At 40.7% G+C, this 26,426-nt stretch overlaps 1 protein-coding gene across 14 annotated transcripts in view; it reads left to right on the top strand.

Annotated features, from left to right (window-relative positions):
- Positions 1-3,610: 3,610 nt before the first annotated feature.
- The window catches only part of grin1a (glutamate receptor, ionotropic, N-methyl D-aspartate 1a), a 36,942-nt gene continuing 14,126 nt past the window's right edge, over positions 3,611-26,426 (top strand). For 3 of the 14 annotated variants that reach the window (XM_084934748.1, XM_084934744.1, XM_084934750.1), the window contains exons 1-13: positions 3,612-4,696; positions 9,087-9,221; positions 10,346-10,522; positions 15,392-15,454; positions 16,211-16,308; positions 17,820-17,941; positions 18,931-19,105; positions 20,031-20,175; positions 21,670-21,756; positions 22,106-22,254; positions 22,580-22,706; positions 24,453-24,617; positions 26,043-26,161. In XM_084934748.1, the coding sequence (XP_084790874.1) occupies positions 4,448-4,696; positions 9,087-9,221; positions 10,346-10,522; positions 15,392-15,454; positions 16,211-16,308; positions 17,820-17,941; positions 18,931-19,105; positions 20,031-20,175; positions 21,670-21,756; positions 22,106-22,254; positions 22,580-22,706; positions 24,453-24,617; positions 26,043-26,161 (1,811 nt within the window). In that variant the 5' untranslated portion in view covers positions 3,612-4,447. Of the gene's footprint in view, positions 4,697-9,086; positions 9,222-10,345; positions 10,523-15,391; positions 15,455-16,210; positions 16,309-17,819; positions 17,942-18,930; positions 19,106-20,030; positions 20,176-21,669; positions 21,757-22,105; positions 22,255-22,578; positions 22,707-24,452; positions 24,618-26,042; positions 26,162-26,426 lie in introns of all 14 variants that reach the window. The other 11 variants (XM_084934749.1, XM_084934745.1, XM_084934742.1 and 8 more) reach the window with 10 other exon arrangements.

The raw sequence follows: 26,426 nt of genomic DNA, 5'->3' as shown, positions 1-26,426 counted from the left end.
ATGAATCCTCTGCAATCAATACCATGACATGAGTGACCCCTTGCTGGGCCAGAACCGTGGAGAATTTTGTGTCATCTAATGTTTATGTAAGCCAGTGTATGTAAGCCGACTACTGTAACCATTAAACTAGTTTTTTTTAACAACCCGAAACCATCAGTAGAATTAAAGAAGTTAAAGAAAATTAGAGCAGACGATGTTGTGACTTATTGCCCTTTGCCTTCTGTTGTTCAGCTGATATCTGTCCACTTATCTTCCCTAATTAAAGCAGACTAAATCATTCTCTTTTATGGCACTAGCAGCATGAAGCCTGCAGCTACAGCACACAGCTGTTTCAACTCTGCAACACAGTGTGTGGTATTGCAAGTGCTGGGTCTAATTTTGTGGTAAAAATCTACATTAGCATTCACTGTGTGCAGCTTGGAAGCGAGGATGGGCAATCAGATCCCAACAAACTAAATCTAGGACACGTAAATGCAAAGAACTTGTCTAATATTCTTCCCCATGCAACAGCAAAAATGATGATAATAAAGACAAAAACTCTAGGAACTGCCTTCCACAGCCTTACCTTGTATGGAGTATTTCCCTCTCTTTATTGTAGCTGCATTTCCTTTTCTTTGTAGTAGTCTTCAACATTTTCCTGTCAAATGCGCAAAGCCTTTGACTTTGTGGTGACTCACAATGTCCCCTGTTGGTCATACTCTACTCTAACCTAAATGTGAGTGATGTTGACAGTCTTCTCTGCTTTCTTAGCAGCCATTGGATAAAAGTAAAGTGTCTTTACAGCAGATGCAAGTTTTCCAAACTTGAACCAATCAAAATGTGGGACACTGCCTCAGTTTGTGGGATGGGGGATGGGCAAGGGACAAATATGCAGGACAAATCCATGTAAACAGGGACACCTGCACACTCTAGAGACAGACAACAGCTGGCAGCTTGGCTTTTACCCCACAATTGATTATCAGACTCCTAGAGGACCAATGAATATGTCTCCGTGTCTCAGGGATGTTCAGGTAGGATGATGGGAAATCTCTAATAATGGCTTTAATGTAATGGTGCATGGTCACATTCTTGGTGTATATGGGTGTTTTCAATTCAATTCAGATTTTTTTATGTAGCACTAAATCACAACAACAGTTGCCTTAAGCTCTTTTCTACAGTAAGGCAAATAGCCTATGGTGTTCTGGAGAAAACCCCAACACTCAAAAGTCCACTGCTGCATAACTAAAGGATGATTCAGGGTTGCCTGATCCAGCCCTTACTATAAATCTTATAGAAAAGAAACGTTTTAAGTCTAATTCGAAAAGTAAAGAGGACGCCTGTCTCCCAAATCTAAATAGGGAGCTTTGTGTTGCTAGTTTCATAAGCGTGTTCTGTGAATAGACCGGTATCCCGAGTGAGAGAAGCTTGATCAGAGATTGTTATGGTTGAGCGGTACATGTGAGCACCCAGAGAAAGGTGCAGCATATATATGCTGACAACATACAAGAACCTGCTCTATTAGGGTGCAGACCATCACTCTGATAAGCCCTCCAAGCTCTCAGAACAAGTTAAAGTTGGCTATAAAAGTCATCTTGTAGTTGCAACAGACTGACTAAGCTCAGCAAGCAACTGAAATGACCCACCCTGCAGCAGAGAGTAGGAATTGTGTCTGAGATGAAAGTGCGGTAGTTCAGAGACTCCATTTGATCCGACATGGACTACAACATACTTCAACTTAGCGTGGTCCCATATAGTCCCCGGAATTTCGCTGTCTAATTCCAGAACTCAGGTATCTTCATCGCGATATTCCAGGCAACAGGGTCTCATATAACCACGGCCGTGAAGCAGGATGGAGCAAGAATCAAGGTGAGGATCAGCTGTGGTGTCATGGAAGGACCTGGCTGTGGATGGACTGTGAGATGGTGCACAAGACCATGGAGAAACCAAGACCGTGGCATCTCTTGTGGAGCCGGGGTGACAGCCAGTGGGGTGGCAGGTTTCATTGAGGAGCCTGGTCTAGTTAAAATGCCTCCAGTGTTCTTCAATGGAGACAGAGGCTTCTCATTAGTGCAGCAAAGTCCCAGTCAACTGGATGCTAAATTTGTTGATTAGCTGGCTGTCCTGGGAGCGCGGGCTGGAATCTGGACACTTTCTCCAGTACTTGCTCTTTCAGATTGTGGTCGCAGGCTTCACTTGCTAGGCAGTACTGCTCACTCGGTCTACTTTGGTTTTGGCATCCAGTGTGCTCCATTTACGATAGAGTCACCTTCATGGTAGAGGGTGGCGAGCCTTTGGTCCAGTTCGGTGACACAACAAAAATAAAACTGAGTTAAATGCCTGATTCTGTCTAGATCAGGACGCAGAACCTAATTGCCTGATTTAAAAACAACGATTGAAAAAGAAATGCTAAATTAATTATCTAGATTTAGAAAATAGAGTCCTACAAGACCCACTGTTAGACTAAAAGTACACCAACAGAACAACACACAAGCGCAGTAGTGAGACACACAATCTCTTTTTAAATTAACTTTGTGTAGGTTTGTAATACAACCTACACAAAGTTAAATTCATGCAACACCTTTCTCCATTTGTTTTTTATTAGAACTACTGGTAAACATGTCTCAGGTTTCCTGCGAAATTGAACCGTCATGCCTAATATCCCCTTTGTCAGTGCACATTGTTAAAGTTATAAAGAAAACAGTCAGATCATACTTGAGAGGAGCTCACTTTGGAAGGAGAACAGCCTGCAGCTGATGAATGTTGATTTCTTTCAGCCTTGTGATTAATTTATCAGCTCACTGCGAGCAGAGAGACACCACAGTGTTTCAGTGATTTAGAATTCGGAGCACTGTTCAAACACTGGCCTCATTTCAAAACACCTTTTTTTTTTCCTACGTAGGAATTGTTAATACCGGGAATAAACGCATGTACTCTCAGGGGAAATATTGAAATAGTATCCAGCTTATTATGATATTAAAAATAAAACGATAAACTGATGTTTGACCATTTGAATCCTTCCGATTAAATATCTTCTTTTTAATCTTTTTCTTTTCATTTTGGTGTTAATGACCGTTTTGTTACAGAAAGATATTTTGACGTTTCCTGCAGTGATGAATAAACTCATTGTCTCACTGCTTTCCATTAAAAAAAATTGAGAGAACATTTCCTCCGTGTGAAGCTCTCCGCTGTGTGCAAGCGCGTGTGCGTGTGTGTTGTAAAAGCCAGTTTCCTAGGTAACCAGGAGGTTGATTCTGCTCGTGTCTTCAGCTGCAGGGAAGCAAACAGTTTCATCAACAGAGGGGTCAGATATAATGCAACATCCACAATATCTACAGTGTGCTTCTTTTACTTCGTCTCTGTACACACACACACACACACACACACACACACACACACACACACACACACACACACACTCTATCCTTTACAAACACACTTTCTCTCTCTCACACACACACACACGTACAAAAATTAGACAAACAAGACAGGCGAGTCATCTTCTGCAGAAGAGTGACGGGCTATGACTGATGATGCTGACATCCTGTGTGATGTGTGATTAATGAACTGCTCACGGAGGTCGGTCCAGTTTACGAGAGAGAGCAGTATGAGAAATCAGGCTCTCTTTCCAGTTCCAGTTCCGGGGGGGCATGACTACTGTTATACTAAAAAGACAAACGCCTTCCCTCCTCCCTTCTGACCATTTCAAATTTTATGCACCAGCAAAGCCCACAACGCTGATATAATTTTTTTTGCAGCCCATTCATACTGCTCCTGCCTTTCGTGTCCTGTTATGACAAACATGATGATCGAGTGTGTTTTTAACAAGTGATTACATGTATTTTTCATAGGATTAGCTTCTTCGCCGGCATCATTAGTAGCTGAAGCAGCAGCAGCAGCAGCACAGCACGCCAACGCGCAAAACTCCGGAGCAGGGAACCGATACAGCGGGAGCGCGCACCACAGGCGCGCACGCACAGCTGTCAGGACCAAGGACAGCAGCAGCAGCAGCAGCCGCTCAGCCCGGAGCAACCAGCGCGCCACGCATCGGTGCTGAGTTCGGAGAAAGCGCACGGGAACAGAGGCTGGAGAGAGCGATACTCGCCCCGGAGAGGAAGCCGTAGAAGCGTGGGCTATGGTTTAAGTCTTTGTGGCTGCCACTAGAAGGTTTTGCAGCTCCTCAAAGGAGAGCAAAGAAGGTGGACAATGCGGGTTAGATGTCCCCGGTTGACAGCCTGTCTCTAACATGATCATGCACATTCCTCCGCATTGCATATAACCAAACCACCTTTTTTTTGGACAAAGTCTTCCCCTTCCTTTTTTGGCCTCCCTCCCTCGCTATCACCGCCCACCTGGATTGTGCCTGCAGTCGCGCATTCAACTGGCTGAGCTGTCCAGAAGCTGGTCGAGCCGACCCGCCACCGGGGAGAAAAGCGACCGGGCTGTGCTGTGCTGTTTGGTGGTCCACACGATGCGTCTGTTTCTGCTGGCGGTGCTCTTCTCGTGCTCCTGCGCGCGGGCCGGCTGCGAGCCGAAGATCGTGAACATCGGGGCCGTCCTGAGCCAGAAGAGATACGAGCAGGTCTTCAAAGATGCCGTGACCCAGGCCAACCAAGTCTACGGCAGGGACAAATTCAAGCTGACCGCCATCTCCGTAACGCATAAATCCAACGCGATCCAGATGGCTCTCTCCGTCTGCGAGGACCTCATCTCCAGTCAGGTACAGTTTACTGCCAATGGGCTCTAGTTGCCTTATTCATCTCTTTTAGTATATTTGCCACGAGCTAAATGCCAAGTCCACCTACCTAAAGATAGTTGCATCCGGGTGTCTTTGAGGGACTGCTTCTTAACAGAGAAGTTAAGTGAAGAAGTTTGTGCTTTCAGTGAAATTTCTTAAATTTCAGAAGCATCTTTGTTTTTTCACCTTTGCACCGTTGAAGGGATTGGTTGTCATAACTAGCTTATTAGTCTCAAATTCTGAATTAAACCTAGACAGACTATTTTATTAGATCTTCAGCTGCAGAATATCTATCAAGCAGGAACATGTTAATGTAGGGGCGGGAAGTTAGACTACATATTATGCTGGCCTTCTGTTGTTCCATTTGGCACTATTCCACACTTTAACTCACATTTTAGTTCACTTTGTATAATACACTGATCCCTCTACAGCTCCATCTGTTTTCCAGAAATCCAAAAATAGGCTGTGGTTTGGGGCATAACTCGGATGAGAGGGCAATTGTACTTTATAGGACACCCAGCTGCGGAACAACTCAACTGCAAAGGAACCAGTCAGGAGTGAAAATGTGCAATATGTAATTTGTGATTAATGGCTTGGCTCTGACCGTGCGTGTTGCATGATGAGTGAACATTTTGGCAAAAGGAGGCTGGAATGGTTTGAGGTAACAGTTTAGTATGTTTGGTAGATAATGACCTCAGTTCCTCTGATAGTGATCCGAAGCATGGGTGGCATGAGAAACTGTCTTTGTAAGGTATACTAGGAGGAGGCGCATGTTAAAAATGACCTGAAATGTGAATTATCTCTGAGATTCACGCCATTTGTGCTGCAGATGTAGCCAGCAAAACATATGTCATAAGTAATACATGATTAGAGAGCGTGCGCCTTTGAGAGTTGAAGCATGCTGACAAATGCACCGACCATCCTCTCGTGGTGATGCTCAACACAGCTTTTAAAAAGCGCCAACATTATGTCACAGCATGTTGAGGCGTGAAGTCCCTCTTGCTCTCACTCTTCTTTCTCCCACACACATAATTAAGCTTTATAAAAAGAAAAGAAAAAAAAAACACCCACAGCTTCAGTGTTGCTTTCATGTCCCTGGTCCTCTGCTTAATATAATGAGTCTAAGAGACACAGGCTTGTAGGAATAAAACCATCATATTCTGTCTCTGTCATACAAAGTAAGAGTGTACAATCCACCCACATAAGATTCTAAAGACAACACCAACAATGTTCTCTGTGTCCCCCGTGAATTTAGGGGACATTAAACTGATTTACAGTGATTTATTGGGGATATTGTTTACCTTAACTACCTGCCTAACCCTGACCTGACCTTAAAAGACCGCATTATGTTAAAAATTTCAGGTTCACACTTGTTCACCATACACATCCTCACTGTGATTGTGTATGAAGAGCAATAGTCTCTCTCTCTCTCTCTCTCTCACACACACACACACACACACACACACACACACACACACACACACACACACACACACACACACACACACACACACACACCTCTTGTGAATGAGACTAAATCACACTTGAATTGGACAGAAAGTCTATCGAAGGTGTAATCTGATGAGATCAGCTAGTTGGTGCTAGCAGTCACAGAGGAGGGAAGACTGTGGCAGATGGAAGAGTAGATGCCTGGGAGCAGTCCTTGGAAGATAGACCTCATTTTTGACCCAACCATACGGACTCCTCATATCCAATAATCCATTCCCGCACAGCCATGCCAACTTTATTCCCCTTCATCCACATCTCCGGGGCATTTCTCAAATCGATTCTCACATAAATTCATCCTTTTACTTGAGTAGTTGGTCAGCTTGGGCTCACTTTATGCAGGAATAAGACAGCACAAATTAATATTAGTCTGCCAGCCCACACAGTGAGCATCATCTCAAGGAGAAGTTTCTTTTTTGTTTTTTTGCTTCTCTATTTTTTTGTTATAGATGTGGTTGCCCCTGGCTACAATTTATGTCTAGATTCAAGGTTCACTGAATGAATAATGAGTATATTGTATGTTAGGCACACAGAAGTTTCATTCAAGCTAAAAAAATAAATAAATAAATAAAAACCCTGATGTTGCCGCCAAGGCTTAATTGCTGGCTCTGTCTAGTGGACAGCTTCCCCAGGGCTATATATGCTCACTGGCCTCCAATGTCCTAGATTCTGTGAAGCAATCAGTTTGTGATCAGTGATTAATTCCAAATAAAAACTGAAATGAAAAGACTTTAACACAATTCCCGCATTTTAATCTAGTCTTAAAGGGAAACTGCACATCAAATTGCACAAAGTTGGAGACATACACTTTTTCCTATTTAGTAACACACACACACACACACACACGCAAATAAAACCACAAACTGAAAACACTTTTGTGGAGCTGCTTAAAGTGACAAAAACTAAATTTGAAAACTGGCCTCTTTCTAAAAACTATGACCCAGTTACTCAAAAAAAGTTTGAATGTTGGAGCTTTTTTCTTTCCACTGAACTACACTGTCAACTGCATTGCTATGCAAAAGAAGGACTGCATCTCTTCATGCTGAAAGGCTCACACTTTTGATGTCATCAGTGGCTTCCACCTGCTTTCTTTAGGTGGTCGGTGCCATTATGCTCAAGAGAAGGCAGACCCAGACCCAGAGGCTGGGCAACTCACATCTAAACAAGACCTGGGAGAAGATATGTGTGTTTGATTTTGGAGGACACTGTGTCTTTAAGGGTCTGTAAAAATAGACTGTATATCAAAGATGGATGACGCCACCTGGACATCAACCATTGATTTTTTTTTCAAGCCTAAGTATTGGTATTTGGTGCCACAAGTATGTAACTTTAAGCCTTAATGTAATTTGAACAGGTGACTTATTAAATATTGCGACTCAACCCCCTATCCTAAAGATTTTGGTATCTCTAAAGGCAAAGACCAAAATATTTTTTATAACAAACTGTAAAATAGTCTTTTCTCCCAGATGCACTGACTCACTTTTACTGTATAAAAAGGTGAATAAAACCATTGTGACTTCTGGCATTTGTTAGTGAAAAGATGAAATTCATCATGAAGCTGATGGATACTGCACGCAAAAAGGAAAGACACTTACCAATCACACGATAAAACGTATCATACGTTATCCTTGTTTTTTAAACCCTTTAAGACCTAACATGGAACCAAGTCTGCCAGAGCTTATCTTTATATTTTTACATGCTTTAGTGCCATTTTTGGGAGTATTTCAAGTTGCTATACATCAATACAACCATTATATCCCAAATGTTAATAATATTTATGCATTAAGTCCATAGCAATGACACAAAAAAGCAAAAAAATGCAATAAACTACAAAAGAAAAATTGAAAATGTTTTTTTAACACATATTTCTAGTTAGAGAAATTTCAGAGGGATATCCCTCAAAACTGTAAATGCAAAAAAGTTGCACAAAATAGTCTTCAACCACAGGAAATTTATTTTGAGTGTCTTCATAGTTTTATTTTTGAGATACACCCATTTTTATATACTGCAGGAAAAATGAAAATAAATATTATAATGCAAATTTGCAAAAAAAAAAACATCATTTGCATCAAAATATACTATTTCCAACAGTGTAATTTGAGTTCTAAGCATCCCAGAAACTATAAAAAAGGCATAAACTCAAACATGAATTTTAAAAACACCAGCATATCTTTGTAAATGCCATATAAGACAATAACTACATTTTCCACAAAAATTATGTCACTTCCGGTTTCGGGCAGACATGCGATAGTTCTGTGACAGCTCTGACCTCTATTCCAACGTAGGAAGTGCTATGAACAGCTGATCGGATCGGCAAAGCGTGTTTCTGGAATATAATGTTTTTATTGCTGCAAGTGCTTTTTATGCAATTTTTGTAAAGCCATATGTGGAAGGAAACCGTGACCGAGGACAAGATGAGTGTATAAGATATAAGTACAACTCCTAAGGTTTTATATGCAAAAAAAATTATTGTGCTAGCTTATGGCTTATGAGGTTGCAATTCTACCAGGCTTTAAAAATAGCTGCGCAAAACGGAGGCTGTCCACTCTGACCAGCCATAAAGGGTTACCTGGAACCATGTTTTAAATAATCTTTTCATAGAGATATATTTAGCTTGGCTTCTTTGTACAACAGAAAGCATTACTCCCTCTTGGCCATTAAAAGATTGGAAATTTAAGACACCTGGTGTGTCTTCACTTTTCGGACCTGAAAGCTACTTCCATCTTTAATATACAGCTTCTAAAGAAAGAAAGAAAGATAGAAACTGCTGCCCCCAACATCTATCGGAGTAGGATGAGTGGTCTTAACATTTTATCTTAATGGCAGTGTCAAAATGACAAAGGGTCCTTCTTCTGTATCTCTGCAGGTCTATGCTATCCTGGTGAGTCACCCTCCCCAGTCCAATGACCACCTAACCCCGACGCCTGTCTCTTACACGGCAGGCTTCTACCGCATCCCTGTGGTGGGGCTCACCACCCGCATGTCCATCTACTCAGACAAGGTGAGTGATGGATGTGAGAGATGTAAAAGGAGACAGAGAGAAAGAGGGAAACAGGAAAAACAAGAAGAGCGTGAACACAGAGTGGAGGAATAAGAAGCTCCCCTGGGGCATCTTCAGAGGCTTCCTAGATTAAACGTCCCATCAGTGTCCATTAGGGGAGCTGTGATTAAATGGGTTTCCAGCTGAAATTTGAAAGAGCATCATTAATAATGCCTCCGACCTGACTTGTGTTTTTAAGAAGCACAAGCAACCAAAATGAAACTAAAGCAATCACATAAATGCCAAAGACATGAATTGAGTGTTTAAAGTGACACAGTCCATAATCTCCCAAAATAAGGGAAATGAGAGGCATTCAATTCAGAGATTTAGATAGGCCTGGGGGAGATGTGAGGAAGGAAGATCAAGGAAAGGGATTCCATATTGTTGTACATGATATTTATCCATTGTGTTTGCTTTTGTTCACTGCCACAAAACATCTTAAATATGTGGTGCATGATTTGTCTAGAACAGATTGAGCAGCTAAAATGAACAGCATACAAAACCATATCCCAGATCACCAAAAGTATGTGGACACTCAATTAAAGCTATCCAGATGTAGAGACTTGCAGCATCTTCAAATAATAAGTTTTTGCATTCAAGTCTTTATTTTGATGGCTAAGGCTCTTCACTTTTATTTGTGCCCCTACTTTAAAAAAAAAAAAAAAAGTATTTATTTGTTTAAAACTCCTGGTGCAGACTCTGGACTCTCAGCCAGAACATAGTAGTAACTTCAGACTCCACTCAGTCTCAGAGATCCTCTTTTTCCCAAGTGGCTAATTACTTCCTTTATTGATATTCTTCAAAAGAGGAGAATTTTGGCGATGCAGCGCATGTCCACTGCATACTGGATTACTTTTGGGTACACTGTGTATACTTACAGTCTTATGTTGCAATCAATGAGACCATTGGAAATTTAGCTGTTATGTAGTTCTACATGATACATTTTTTTTATCTTGTGCACACGGGATAATTATCATGTTGTCAGAATATGATTTAATATTATTTCCACTTGATAACAAACAGATTTTAAAAAACTAATCATGCATCTTTGCTGATCACCTTTTTTTCTGCTCAATGCTCCTCAGAGTATCCACCTGTCCTTTCTGCGGACAGTCCCTCCCTACTCTCACCAGGCGCACGTGTGGTTCGACCTAATGCGCGAGTTCAACTGGAACCACATCATCCTGATAGTGAGCGACGACCACGAGGGCCGGGCTGCTCAAAAGAGGCTCGAGACCCTCTTGGAGGAAAGAGAAACAAAGGTGAGATGCTCTGGCTCCCGGCCTCCTAGCCTCCTCCCCCGTCCCCTCGAGTGTATGAGCATGAGCGTGCGAGTGTTTAAGGCTTTTAAACCTCAAAGGTCTTCTATGTATGTGACTGTTTTCCTTTCTGTTGTGTGGCCACACCTCTTTCTCACCATTGTGTAAACATTGGCTAACATTCCTAGAGACATTACCAGCGTTTAATGTGGTCTAATCTTACAAAAGTTTGTATGTTTATTTGCTCATCTTCACTTTGCTTTTCTCCATAGTCCAAATTATCCAGTGTCTTTCCACATTGGGAGCCAAATAGTGGAATTTAACATGGGGCTTTGCAAACCATCACAGATTTAACTGTTTCACTGGAGTCAGGTGTTCCTTTGCAGGCTTTGTTACTGCACACGGAGGGCTTTCCTTTATTGCAACCTGCTACTTCATGTTTGGAAGATAAGAGGATTTATTTTTTTCTTTTTAGCGCTGATGCTTCCATTTTAAGTATTGCTCTGGGCTGTGTATATGGGTCAGTGAAATGCTGATCTTTGAGCCAAAACAGACTTGAGACTGTGATGATGTGTGCCCTTTGGGGGCAAAGAGAGTTAGATGGCTAGAAAGATGAAGAAAAAACAAAACAACTGCATCTATTTCATCCATTTAATAAGATGAAATCACGCTGCGATGTGTTTTCTCTTTGTACTCTGCGTTGCTTGTCCCTCTCTGGGGCTCTTTTGCTGTAATTGTGTGGCAGAGTGAAATGAGTCCTGATTCGGAGACTTAATTAAATCAGAAGCTGAAGAGACACTGGGTATGACACACACCCGAGGCAATTTTGCAGAAGGCAGCTACAGTTAAAGCAAAGCTGCTTAAATGAAGCGACCGGGATCGGCGTCAGACACCAATCGGAAAACACTCTCGATTGTGAAACTGCAGCTGCGCACATTGAACCATAACCAGTGACAGTCAGATGGTGGAGATGTGACTCACATCCTGCACTGGAAAAGATAAATTTGTATATTAAAAGCCTGTGCAAGTGCAAAGTCTTCGTTTGGATCTCAGAATGAACCCATCTGTGCATTCAGCTCATTCAGTCCCATAAAGCTGAGCGAAGTGGCAGCGACTCTCTCTGCTGATGAGAGCCTCTACCGGTAATTATGAATATATTTAGTCCTCACTGCAGTGCCAGTTTGAGAGTTTCTGGGCCCTGAGAAGGATTTGTTTGAGAATCTTTCCAAAAACATGCAGAGATAATTACACTGAAACCAGTGCAGAGCAGCATAAGACAAGTCCTGTATACTGCTAATGACTGTTTTCGCCATATCCAAAGGCTGATGTATGTCTTTCAGCTGTGCCGTAGCGCTCAGCTGCTGTCGATAAACCATAAAAAATTAACGAATCCTGCTGTCACACTGGCATCATCCTTCATTACCACGAGCAAATCCTCTATAGTTTGTTTTGAGTCAATCCAACATACACTCATCTATACACTACTGGGTAATGCCTGTTAATCCGTTGCTGAAAATAGCCGTGAACAAATGGTTAATCTGGACTAACATTTTCTCAACACTACAGATTCCAGCTCTTCCACTAAATTACTGCAGCTTTTCTTTCTTAAATGAAGCATTAAATAGGAAGAAATATGCAAGAGGCTTAGAGCCACACGCATTTGGAGAAGTTGGAAAGCTTTAAAAGGCACGCTGATGTAGTTCTGGCTATGCTGAGAAAATATTAAACAAAAGAAGCCTTAATATCTTAAAATGCAACATGATTTTTCATAAAATGTCACAAAAGAAGAATCAAAACTTGGTCCCCAGCTGACAGGACAGTTGGGGTTTTACGCTTGGCAGTGTGACAAAATCCGGGAGTGTAACCTTCATACTCTTAAATGACGAGAAAAGAAATGTCAGAGAGCAGCTGCTCAGCTCACTTTCCCCTCGGCTCTGACATCCCTTGTGTCACCGAATTAACAAAATAATCATGATAAAAAAAATCTTTTTCATTACCAAACCAGCTTTTTCTTTATAGATTTATCTGGATGTCATATCTCCAAATGCTTTAGGTGATGCTGAAGGATTTCATTTTGTCTCAGGTGGACCACGCTCTAATTAAAACTGAGAAATGTTGTTCTTGCTAATCACCTTGTTGTGCTGCATAAACTCAGTGACAGGCAAGTTGGAGTATTTTTAGCTCCGTGGTAAGTCTTTAGCGAGGTCACACAGTCACAGGGGGGCTGTCACCACCAGTGAAAAGGCGCTGGACACAGTGGACTTAGCCAGAGAGCAAATGTGGCCAACACAAAGTGAAATATTAATGCCTGGCTGCAGATACAAAAATAGAGTGCTCAGAAAAACTCAGGGGATAAAGACAAAGTCCTTTTTTTCTGGAAGGCTTCAGAGAGGGTTTCTACTTGAATTAGATGCAAAAAATTCTCAGTTTATGATAAATTTCCAACTCGATTTTTGCCTTTATAGTTGATAGGATACAGAGAGAAATGCCACTGCCAGGAGCTGAAGATCAAACACCATTACCGTAAGGTTTCTGGGACACTTTTGTGACATTACTTTGAAATAAATTTAGTGATCTGTCACCACTGATGATAATTCCAGATATTCCAAATATTATGTAGAAGATCCTTTTGCAAAAATACAATTTATATACACTCACTGGCCACTTTATCACATAGAACCTAACAAAGTGGCCAGTGAATACCACAATTCACCTTGATGCTGATTGTTGCAGGCAGCTCCTTTGAGTTTTTTATAAGGTACAACTTACTAGTAATGGTTTGAACCCCCTTTTGTTCTTCAGAACTGCCTAAATTCTTCATGACATAGATTCAACAAGGTGTTGGAAATATGCCCAAATCATTATACCACCACTGTCAGTCTGAGCCTTTGACACAAGGCAGGATGGATCCATGCTTCCATGTTCTTTATGCTAAATTCAGACCCTACCACCTGAATGTAGCAGCAGAAATCGAGACTCCAGACCAGGCAACACATTTGATTCGCTTTCTTGATGCTCGTCTGTATAGCTTGGTTGTAATAAGCGATTGTTTGAGTTACTGTTTCCTTCTTATTAGCTTGAAGCAGTCTGGCCATTCCTCTCTGACCTCAGACATTAAAAAGGCATAAGCCCCGAGAAAACTGCTGCTCACTGGATATTTGCTCTTTGTTAGAAATGGTTGGGTGGTAAAATCTCAGTAGGTCAGCAGTTTCTGAAACACTCATTTCTTCCTCGTTCTGATGCTCAGTTTGAACTTCAGTGGGTCATCTTGACCATGTTTAGATGCCTAAATGGAGTTACTTGATGACTGGCTGGGTAAATATTTGCTGTTGAACAGGTCTATGCAATGAAGTGGCTGGAGAAACCTCTATGTGTTTTTTTTTTTATAAAATAGAAACGTTCTTTTCCTTTGTTTTTTGTTCTTATTCTCCCATTAGCATCCAACAGTTCTCATATCTATATCATATATGATAATTTTTTTATGGGCTTTTTATTCTTTTGGAACACAACAGCATCCACACAGAGGTGTTTAACATTTGTTTGTTTGTTTGTTTATGTGAATAAAAGATTTACTAGGCAGCATCTGTTGTCAGTTTGCTGAATAGTGCATTGATGCACAGTCAGCCTGAACTTTGCAAACGGGGGAGTGCGGACCAGAGTGCACTGAGGTGTGAGCTCTGAATCCAGGCAGCTGTGAAAGAAACCCTGTGATGCAGAAACACGCAGTTTGCTATTTTACTGCAAAATGGCTTCTAAACTCAGCCTGGACTCCCAAGTGGCTCCTCTTGCAGGATACAGAACAGGACCAGAGTCTGAAATGGTGACACCTCAAGTGTTAGATAGCCTGAATGTAATTAAACGTGCATAGGAATCCCCTATCGGATTGCTCTGTGTCTCGCTTTCACAACACATTATTTTTGTTAGTACTGTGCTACATGCTTTAGGTGTCAATCAAGCTGAAAATGCCACAAAAACAAAATGCTACAGAGGGAATGTGAATGTTTTTTGTGAAGATTTATTACTTAATTTGTAGAGCAAAAGCTTTCTGGACCTGCCCTACAGCACTACCACTCACACTTTATTAACTCTGATCCAGCTCTGTGGGAAACCTTTGTTTCCTTTGTGCAATAAATTTTGAAAACAAGAGCTTGCTACAAAGTCAGACACTTTTATTGAGTGCTATATTTTTTATTTTTCTAACATTCCCAGTTTAGACAGTCACCCTCAAAGACTGCCGAGAATTAGTCTGTATAGTGCCAAGGTGGGACAGAAGTTTTCCGGATTTGCTGGATTTTTACGGAGTAAAAAATGACTGCGTGTTAGCAGTTGATGTTGAATTACTGCTGTTACTGCTTGCAAACTGCAGCCAAGCTTTTAATGATTGTGTCTGAGGATGCTAAGTATAGAACGAGCTTCTGAAGATGATGTTGAATGAGCAGATGGTTTTGTGGAGTAGCAGTTTCTTTTGCAAGTGCGCCATACTGCGAAAAATTTAATGAGCTCTTTGTGTTTTTGTTAAGAGGCCAAAAAAGTGATCACATAGAGCTGATTTTAAGGCGTGCTGGAAATCTGATCACTCTCCTTGACACTTATGTTTGCCTATGCGGCTGGATTATCACTAATAATTAATGCATCACATGCACAGTACATGTAAATGCTGTATATACTTAATATCTGTTTTTAATAAGAGGACATAATCTCAGCATGATTTCAAGTGGTCATCTCTGATGTTTTTGCAAGCCCCACTGTTAAAGATCCCAATTTGAAGCAGAAAAGTGGAGATTTGTTGGAATGCTTTACTGCCCTCCATTTTCAACTGTTTATAATATTTTTCTGTGTCTGCATATTTTCTCTGTGCACATTACTCATCAGAATAAAAAAAGGAACTATGAAAACCTCGACCAACTGTCCTATGACAACAAGCGAGGACCTAAGGTATATTTGCATGGTCAATGCACGCCGCCCACCAACTTTCCAAACGTAGCAACTAGAAACCAGACCAAACCAGTCACCAGCCGACCCAGAAATGTCCCTCTCTTGGTAGCACGTGTTTTCTTTAATTTTTACTTTGAGACATTTCCCTATGATTTAAATGAAGAATGATTTTGTTGTGAAAAAAAATCTATAATCTTTTAACATAAAAAAAAATCAGTGGCCAGCGCCCCGCTTTTATCATTTTTCATTTTTTCCTTCAGTAAAGGAATGCATGTACTCAGAACACACACACTCACACACACAAAAAAAGTTTGCAACTCCATTCCTTTGTGGAGAACCGGTAGTGTGGGACAAAACCGTTTCCCAGATGCTACTTCCTCCTGTTCTGTAGCACTTCCCTAGTTTTCAGCAGTTTTTTTGTTGGGGGAAAACGTCCCTCTCACCCCCCTTCACCTGTTTTTAGTTACTGGTTGCATTGACCTTCTTCTTTCCCCCTACCTAACACATGCACGTCCTTCTTTGGAGCCTTGATAACCCTCAGTTTGCATGCGAACAAATGCAAAAGTTTTTTTTCCCTTCAAGCTTTTTTTATTTTTTTAGTTCAGCCGGTTCCCCTGGATCGCTTTCCTTTTTATATCTCTGTCTCTCGTTTTCAAACAAAATCGGCCAAGCTCAAACCAAGAAGGTAAAGAGGCAGCATGGTGTCTGAGGTAGGGGAAAGTAGCTGGCTTGACCTTCCTTATGCCCCAATCACAGGCAGAGAAAGTCCTCCAGTTCAGCCAGGAGACTAACTTAACTGCTCTGCTGCTGGAGGCGAAAGAGCTGGAGGCCCGAGTCATCATCCTGTCCGCCAGGTGAGGTTTTTTATTTATTTATTTTTTAAATAAATAACATACATATATTTATAGACCTTCTGGAGAGTGCTTCAAAGGTTTCAGCTGCACTAATATGGGAAGTCGTAGAAGTCCTGCAGCTCTATATTGAGCTTTGTATTTACTTGTACTTACATTTCTGCATTTCAGAGGAAAAGAATTCAAATGTATTGTATTTTCATAGAAATGTGTCTATGAATAGAATATACACGTAGATTTCTTTTTGATGTAAGTAATCATACACGATTGATAGTGATGGATTCTGACACAGGGCATCAATGTGTCCAAAGCCTGACATTAATTTTTGTCATTTCACTCAGTATAAGAATAATATAGCTTGAAGTAAATATTTTAAAAGTGGATGCAATATATAAAATATGAGTGTTTTTTTTTCTTTTAAATTAAAATGTGGGTAAAGTCAGCCTTAGGGTTTTTTGTCATCAAGTTACAAATATGTAAAGATCTTGTGTGTTTAGCAACTTTATGATAAACGTGTCTCCCTTATATGAAATTATGTTTTGGGGATTTTAAGAATATAAAGCAGAGGATTCTCTGCAGTACAGAGTTGTGTGTTTTGGGGCCTTTTTTAGCTTTCATAATTGGCTGCCCGGGATGATATGGGATAGACTTCTGAAAAAAATCTGGGATGCCAGTTTAGCTCACGTGGTTGAACAGGTGACCATGGTTTCAAGTGTGACTCCAGGTCTTTTGCTGAGTGTCTTTCACCATTTTTCTCTCTAACTCTTCACTATTCTATCAAATAAAGACGTAAATATCCCCCCGAAAATGACAAAAAACTGAAATGATAAACCTTCATCAATAGAAAGCCATTTCTTCAGACTAAATCATAAAATGCTGTGCAGACTAGAGAGCTTCATGCTGTTTTCAAGGAAAATGAACTTGCATAAATGTCCATCCATCCATTTTCTTCCACTTATTCAATTCAGGGTTGTGAGGGAACTGGAGCCTATTACAGCTGTCATGGAGCATGAAGTGGGGTTCACCCTTGACAGGTTGCCAGTCTGTCGCAGGGCTACAGCTAAATGTATCGTAACAGTTTACTATGCGACATGTACACGATTGGAAGAAAGTTATTGGCTAGATTAAGGGGGAAATGGCCTAAAGATATTTATTACAAACCAGAATTACAAACTTTGTCTAAACCCTTAAAATTGAAAAACAACAATTACATTTTCTTCGGTTTTGTCCTATAATGACTCATGATGATCTATTTTTAATGAAAAGTTTTTAATTAAAAATCCATGAGTGTCAAAACTTTAAATTATTAATCTTTTATATCATCATGGCTGACTTTGTTTCTAATGCTCGGAAAAGCCGTCAGGTTGGATTTTGTTTAGTATTTTTTGTGATTCATGTCACTGCTCCTGTTTTGGTTACTTGAAAGCCTCGACAGACTCGCATATCGGATCAGCATCCTCTGCTGGTTAAAACAATCGATTGTCTTTTATTGATTTAATTTTAACAAATTCCAGTGAGGAGGACGCTGCCGCAGTGTACAGGGCTGCCCGTTTCCTCAACATGACGGGCTCCGGCTACGTGTGGCTGGTGGGCGAGCGTGAGATGTCGGGTAAAGCCCTGAGTGAGGCGCCAGACGGTACGTTCATCCAGCTTAGATCACTGGGAATGCACCAGTTTACCTCGGCTGTACTAAGAGGCCGAGCATAACACACACAGGATTAGAAAGATTAACCATTTATCAATGGGTTTATTACATGATTATTTGTATTACTGCTTGTTTCGTGTTGAGCATTTAAACGTTTAAGCATTCTTTGTTTAAAGGTTTAAATGTGGTGTGTACACTCAGTTTTTACTTTAAATGTGTGTGTATCCTGGCTCATCCAAGGCTAAATTCACTGTGCTAATCTGCCATATTAACATCCTGGTCTCTAATGAATTATAAAGGGAGAGTTTTGCAACAGATAACTGATAGAATGGTAAGCCACAACAGTCTTTTTGTATGTATTCGTGGATATTTTTGCACATGTCTCACAGGTCACGGTATTTTATCACTTTCTGGTCACAAATGTCGACCGTTTCTCCCCCAGGCACTCAAACACAAGCAATCCCCGCAGAGCGTTTGTTGTCCTGTCCATGTCCAGTCTCTTCCACCTGCACTGCAGCTTCTTTTAGGAGCCTGCAAGACTGATGGACCTGGTTGCAATCAGAAAACTTAGCTGAAGTTGGATTGTTGCTTGGTTTAAAAGTAGGCCTGGTGGTATTTTTGTTTAGCGAGAACATAAATAATATGTGTGCCTGTGCTGTCCTCAAACTTTTGCCAGAAGGGCTGAAAAATATAAATCCAACTTCAAGGGACTCCTTGCACATGCTGCGAAAAGGTCATCGGTGACAACATCAGAAAAATGATCCACTTATTTCTGCTGTCTTTTATGAGACACTCTTATTGAACTTACCCCTCCCAGTGGATCAGAGCTGGATCAAGCAGCTGATGTCTGACCTTTTTTCAGGATGTTTAAACTGGAGGCCCTATAAGTTTTTTTCCACTTTGCGCATTGCAAAAGGCTCCTGAGAGAGTGTGCCTTGCTCAGGAAGGTGATTATCTTTATGTTGTTGGAATGCTCTCAGGTCTAATCGGCCTCCAGCTCATCAACGGGAAGAATGAGTCTGCCCACATCAATGACGCAGTGGCTGTGGTAGCTCAGTCCATACAGGAGCTATTTGAGAAGGAGAATATCACAGAGCCTCCAAGGGGATGTGTGGGCAACACTAACATTTGGAAAACAGGACCCCTTTTTAAACGGTAAGCTTGGCACAGAAGCTTTGCATGTTTCATGGTTTTAAAATAATCCTTTTTTTAATCTTATACAATATATGGCCCAAATGTTTCGGCTCCTCTACCACTTCCATCTAAAGCAAATTACAACTGATTGGCTTTCCCTTTGTAAACAAAAGGTTTGAACAGGAGGTGGTGGGGCTTTTAGGATACCATACAAACCTATTTAGTTTAAAAAAAACTGTCTGATGTTGATTATTTAGAGTAGTCTGAAGCCTGAGTTTTTCTCTCAGAGGTTTTAATCATAAATACTGTGGCTTCTCATTAGAAATCTTTAATATGAGCAGCTATTATTACAACAGTTTAGACATATGACAGAAAATGTCATATAAAAAATGTCTCAATTAAAAATAATTGGAAAATTAAGATATGTTAGAATTTCCATTATTGTGATAAAGGGCAAAAAACATATTAGACATGCTCAGGTTTAATTACTGAAACAGGCCTGCAATATAAATAAGTTGTATGCTGCATTGCAGTCATTTCCCCCCCATTGTTGACAGTTTTAACAGATTCATCAGATTTATCAGGTTTTCCTGAATGTACCATAAACCTTGTATTTGTTATTTCCAAATGAAGCCAGTGAGTTTCAGCTGACCCACTTAGAGCAGCTTCGAGGCAGCATAACAAAATATAAAGCGCTGCTTCCAAACAAATGCAACAGCAAGTATTGTCAGCACTCAGCAACCACAGCTCTGCCTTTCATTAACAAGAGATGTGGTGAATCAATTTTTATTTATTTTTTGCTTCATGCACTGAATTAAGAGCCCTACACTGAGCAATTTACAATAAAAACACACTGTTACACTACCATGAGATGACGCACAATAGCCTTACATGGGCACATTTGCACTGATTCACACAGATAACAGTTTTCATGTGCTTGCCACAGGGTGCTGATGTCATCTAAATATCCCGAGGGTCTCACAGGGCGTGTGGAGTTCAATGACGACGGAGATAGGAAATACGCCCACTACAGTATACTGAACTATCAGAAGTCCAGACTCATCCAAGTTGGCATATACAATGGGACGCAGGTACACAAAGGCACCTACAGATGTCCATTCCCTGTTTTATACTCACAAACCATGTGTGGATTTTGTCTAGCCCACATACAGAATCATCTGTTTTTTATTTATTGTGGGTGGGTGGGAGTCAGTTTTCTATCTATACCACATACCAGGTAATGTACATCTACTCCGCATATCTGTGAGCCTTTGCATAAAAAAGGCAGATCAACAAATGCTCTTTTCTATTATAGGGATATTTCAGATTCTTTTACTCATCATATGATGACAATATTGGTAAATGTAGCACACATGTCATTCAAAACTCCTGGATGCAATGAGGGCAAGAAGAGAAAGTGGCAAGATTATGAAATCAGTCTTTCTTTTTTGCAATCCTGCTTGCATTGCATGAAATGGGAAATACAACCAATCATGAACCCCAAGTATACAACAGAAACCGATAAAGAGGAAATATTTCACTCATTTACCATTTTGCAAAGCACACAATAAACTTCCAAGTACATTTTTTAGCGCTGGCTGCTCATTTACTCACCATGAAAACAAAGGTTTTAGTACGTTTTATTAAACTTTAGTGAGGAAACTAAACAAACACAGCCCTTGTTTTGACTCTAAATGGACTAAATGGCCTCATCAATCTTCCACTGATCCAGTTCAGGTTCACGGGTGAGCAGGAGCCTATCCCAGCTGTCACAGGGCAACAGGCAGGTTACAAGTCTATTGCAGGGCTAACACAGAGAGACAGGCAACCATTCACATTTTTGGCAAAATTAGAGTTGTCAATTAACCGAACATGGATGTCTCCGGACTATAGGAAGAAGCCAAGTACCCATAGAGAACAATCTCCATTTAGAAAGGCACTAGGCGGCAGATTCAAGCTCAGGACCTTCTTGCTGTGAGTCAATGGTGCTAACCACCAAACCACCATCCTGCTCTGGTCCACTAACGATGTATCCATCTGCGAGAGTGCCGGCCTCACTAATATCACCAGAATAGAGCTGTTGTACAGTTTTAATCAAATCCAAGCCCAATCAGAGTGTACTAAATGTAACAAATTCAGTTTCTGATTCTAATTTTACTGCTTGTTCTTTGAAAATCCCTGCAGTTTGTAGCAAGTAGACTAAGGTGTAGCATGTGACTTACTTCCCATTACCGCTAATCCAACCCTTCTGTAAAATGGAAGCTCTTTTATAAGCCTTGTTTCCATCCCACTCTATTTTAGCTAATGGTGGATATTCAACTCAGCCAGGCAGCCGATAAAGGCTGCAAGGATCAGCTCCTCTAAGCTCTTCAGTTATTTGGCGACAGGTGGAAAAGTAATAATTTCATGAAACCCTGTATCATACAAAAGTCAGAGGTTGATGCAATAAATAAACTGCTGAGCTGTGGTTATGTAAAGCTGACTCATTAGTGATGCTCACCCACAGTGTTGAAGCCTCATCAGCAGCAGGCCTTCTGTCAGCACTCACCTATAATACTGTATATGTGTGTGTGGCATCGCTACAGGTGGTAATGAACAATCAGCGGAAGATTATCTGGCCCGGAGGAGAGACTGAGAAACCACAGGGCTTCCAGATGTCCACTCGACTAAAAGTAAGACACCTTCACTTTGCTGCTGCAATGTGGCACTCATGTCTACACGGATAGACTGCGGACCTGAGCCGAAACACTCGTGTTGGACAGTGTGCTAACATCTCTCTCTTGCAGGGAAGCTAATCTGTGTACTTAAAGCAGAACTGACGTATTTGCTGTGACTTTTATCTCTTCACTTCTGTCTTAGGCCTCGAGAGAAGCTCATCTGTATCCTTGTTTGTTATTTTTATTTTCACCTGTCCATCCTTGCACATCTATATGTTTTGATGATGTGTAATGTATGTTTTTCTCCTAAAGCAGATGCATCTCCAACTCCGTGATAAACAGCTTTCTGTCCCGTCTGTTGTAGATAGTGACAATACACCAGGAGCCATTTGTGTATGTGAAACCCACTCTGCCTGACGGTACTTGCAAGGAGGAAATGACATTAAATGGAGTCTTAATTAAAAAGGTTATCTGCACTGGGCCCAATGAGACCATCCCAGGTAACACATCAGGGACGTTTACATTATCACTGTGCTTCTAGCGCACCCGCCAAACATCCACCGGAGATGCATACATATATATGCAGCAGGTATCTATATATGTATGCATGTAGCCATTCAGACTGAGTGATTGTTGGGATGCTGGCACACACCTGGTCTGTGTGCAATGAGGCTGTGTGAGGTTGTCTGCAGTGTATCAGTGTGTCATGCATTCTGTGCAGTCTACATGCGCCGCCTTTGGATTCAAAAAAGCAACAAAAAAAAAGAAACCAACAACAACTGAACCAGTTTCCACCAGGGTGTGCATAACTTCCAAATGTTGCTGTTTTCATTACAGGACGCCCAATCGTACCCCAGTGTTGTTATGGATTTTGTATTGACCTCCTGATAAAGCTGGCTATGACCATGAACTTCACCTATGAGGTGCATCTGGTGGCTGATGGAAAATTTGGAACTCAGGAGCGGGTGAGTTTCACATTAAGATCCATGGTTGGTGTATTTGGGCACACAAGAAGAATATATTTTCCATCTGCAATCATTTAAATCTGGTGGCATGGCTTTATTTTGGGACTTTCCTGTAGTTCCACGTGAATGTGTTTAAAAATCACTCAGATCTAAAAAGGAGAACATTAGCTCAAGGCAGCAAAATTATACAAATTTCCAGTTGTCAACTACCGATGAGTAGTTGCCTACCAGTTGCAGAGTGGCCTGCAAGCCACCAAGCACTTCCAAGGTCACCAGGTTCAATATGGTTTTGAGTATTTGTCTTTTTGGATGGCGTTTAATGCTTTTGTTAATCGTTTTTTATGAGTCACACTTACTTCACAGGCTCAGAGAACTTGACTCACATTGTCTGTCCTTTCTTCTAAATAATTCAGAAGACAAAGGGAGTAGAGTGTCATTTAAATTTAATCATGTTTATTTTTGACTCGAGTCCAGCTGTTTTACTGCGATCCAGCCTTCTGCTGCACATCCTTCAGCTTTCCAGCTGGTTTTTTTTTCTTATTGATTTCCATCTTTGCATCAGATCACTTATATATGAGCCGTAGCTGTCTTGTTGCCAGATTGTGTTTTTACTGCACCGCTGCCAAATCTGTTCTGTGATCCATGAAAATGGAACACATACAAACTGTACATACCACCACTTGTGTGCTGAAGATTTTTTTTTTGTGGTTGTTGTTTTGGCAAGGTTTGTTCATTTTTTATGAACCCCTCCTGGGAAAGAGTTGGGTTTTGTGCAGATAAAATAGGACACATGCCCTGCTAGGATCAGCTATATATAACCTAACCTTGTATTGCTCAAGCAGCACACCTTCATGAGTGCACAGAAACTAGACTGTGACTTATCTTTGTAACCAGTCCAGTCCTTGGTTTCTCTGTTTACATTCTCAACAGATTGCATTACTTTCCCGGGAATCTGCTAATCATCAACTACAATACTATAGAAATATGTTAACAATGAGCTATCAGCAAATATTATTGTATAATATAAAAAAATGTAAGCTATCTTATTTAATAATAGTGGCAATGTTACTATTAAACTGCACTGGTTTATTTAAGATGAAGCTACTACAGGCCTACATGAGGTGCGACTTATGTGTCTATTAATTCTGATGTGCAATAGAAAATGTAATCATTACATTTTTATAACCCAAGGGCATCTTCTTTTGTTCCTGTTAAATGCTTGTAAATGACGCTCAATTTTACATCCATCTAGGAATCTTTTTTTTTCCAGTTCAACAAGGAAATAAATTAGTGTGCTAATAACACTTTATAGCCTGAGGACATTTTGAATGGAATCACACCATTTTGAGTCAAATCATGCATCATTTGGAAGAACAGAGCCTCGCTTGGTAAAACAGTAGTTTCTTGCCTTTTTCAGGCATCTCTCTGAGCATATGTTTGTTCATTAAGTATGTACTGTAATGCACATTGTTTTTAAAGGTAAGAGTCCAGCATACAATATATTCCAATATACAATATATTAAAAGAGAAGAAACTGGATACGCTGAACTGAAAACCTGCAACCTTCTGAAACCTGAAACTCAGTTCTTTAGGCAAAGCAAGAACACGCTGTTCTATATTTTTGACGTTTACTTGGTTTAACCCAAATCCTTAAATCCTGAAGCAAATCTGCGGTCTAGACAACAGCAGGGCTAAACCTGATTCAGATTCTCAACTTTCTCAACTCCTTCCATTTTGGGACTCCAGGTCAACAACAGTAACAAGAAGGAGTGGAACGGCATGATGGGCGAGCTCCTGGGAGGCCTGGCTGACATGATTGTAGCCCCGCTGACTATAAACAATGAGCGAGCCCAGTACATCGAGTTCTCCAAACCCTTTAAATATCAAGGCCTCACTATCCTCGTTAAAAAGGTAAGCAGGATATTTGGTACTTAGACCTATGACTAGGGGAGATGCATCTATTGCTTACTTGTGCATCTGTTCATTTATGTAAAAATATAATGAAGCAGAGACAGAGATTGTATGGCTTCAAGAGAGATACATTTTAATACAATTTGCTCAGCTGTGGCAGAAAAAGGTAGTGGTTTCTAGATACCATCTATATTATTTGTATACCAGGTTAATGACAACACGACAAAGAACTACGTAGCTGCAATTTAAAGTGGTGGATGGGGATCAAATCACCCCTGACAGTTTGGAAAAATATTGATTAGTTAACTTTAATTTCCATAGGTTATTAAAATCTCTAAGTGGACAAAGACCTAGAGGGAATATGAGGTGATGCAGTATCAGTTAGCCGTTGCCTCTACCATCTTTCTTTGAAAGAAATGAATGCCATCTGGGAAGGATTAGCCATGGATTACACATCTCAAACAAGTGTTAAGATATGCGTTCTCATTTTCTGTCCTTGCAGATTTTCGCAGACACAGAAATGAGCCTGAAACAGTAAAAAAGACACAACTGTGTTCAGATATAAATAACACTGGTTAAAATGTTAAAGGCATGGAAACAGTCAAACTTATTTTATCTCATTTGCCAGGTTTAAACCTATTTGATGTATGTGAGTGCATAATAACCTGCACTGTTGTGCAAAAGACACCCTTTATTTTTGATCTTGCATTTTGCATTCTGCATTTTAGTCAGAGATGTTGGGGATGTTGCCAAAGATGGAATCGAATTATGAATGCAGAAAAATACCATCAGGTTTTGACTCATCATGCATTAGCATGTCAAAAGTGTGGCTTCATTTTCCCAAACACACTGCCAATGCATCAAAAGCATATCCACTGAAGCAGTGTAGGATCATTTTGACAGAGAATAGAACAAAAGGCAGCCAACATCCAAAGAAAAGCTTTGAATGTCCTTCAAGAACCCTGAAGAACTATTCCTGAAGACTACTTAAAGAAAGTACAAGAAAGTTATCAAAGCAGTCATGCAAATATTGACTTGAAGTTTATAATATTTGTACAGTCTCTGATTTTGCTTCTGTTTTTATCTGTGCATGTTTCACTGCATACATTTCCCATTTTCCTAGCTGAATATAAAGAAATGAGGGATGGCTCAAGACTTTTGCACATTACTCATAAAAAGACCTAAATTTTTTTTACCCATAGTACAATTTGAAAAAAATTACATTTAACAGACCACACATTTACAGAACATATGAGTGTATAAGTTGTTTCTTGCTAGAATCCTACTTCAGTGCAATATGGAAGGTCATGGGTCTTTGTCAGTAAAAAGACTGTAAAACCTGACAATGAGCCAGACCAATGGTTCTATATAATTCAAAAAGAATTCATTATCAATAGATAATCAACTGCCTGTATCTGTTTTCAGGAAATTCCTCGCAGTACACTGGACTCGTTTATGCAGCCGTTCCAAAGCACGCTGTGGCTGCTGGTGGGTCTTTCGGTGCATGTGGTGGCGGTGATGCTTTACCTACTAGACCGGTTCAGGTACAAGGGGGGCCTGTATGTGTATACATGTATCCATATGTGTATGAACGACTGTGTGTGTGAAGTACATGCGTGTGTGTGTGTGTGTACATGGACTCCTGAGCACTGCAGATCTTCCCTCGATGTGGACAGCAAGGCAGACAGAGGTGAAGATTGGTTCCAGTCATCCCACAGCTCTGTGCCTGTGCCACCGTCTTCACCCTGTTTTCTTTCTGAGGACTTTGTCTTGCTTCGCCCACTCATGTTCAGTTTTCCTCCCTTTTTT

The sequence above is a fragment of the Perissodus microlepis genome, chromosome 7, assembly GCF_051167445.1.
Source record: "Perissodus microlepis isolate ML-2025 ecotype Zambia chromosome 7, ASM5116744v1, whole genome shotgun sequence".
Lineage (NCBI taxonomy): Eukaryota > Metazoa > Chordata > Actinopteri > Cichliformes > Cichlidae > Perissodus > Perissodus microlepis.
Note: the sequence above shows the minus strand (reverse complement) of the source record. Positions and strands in the feature narration are given on the sequence as shown.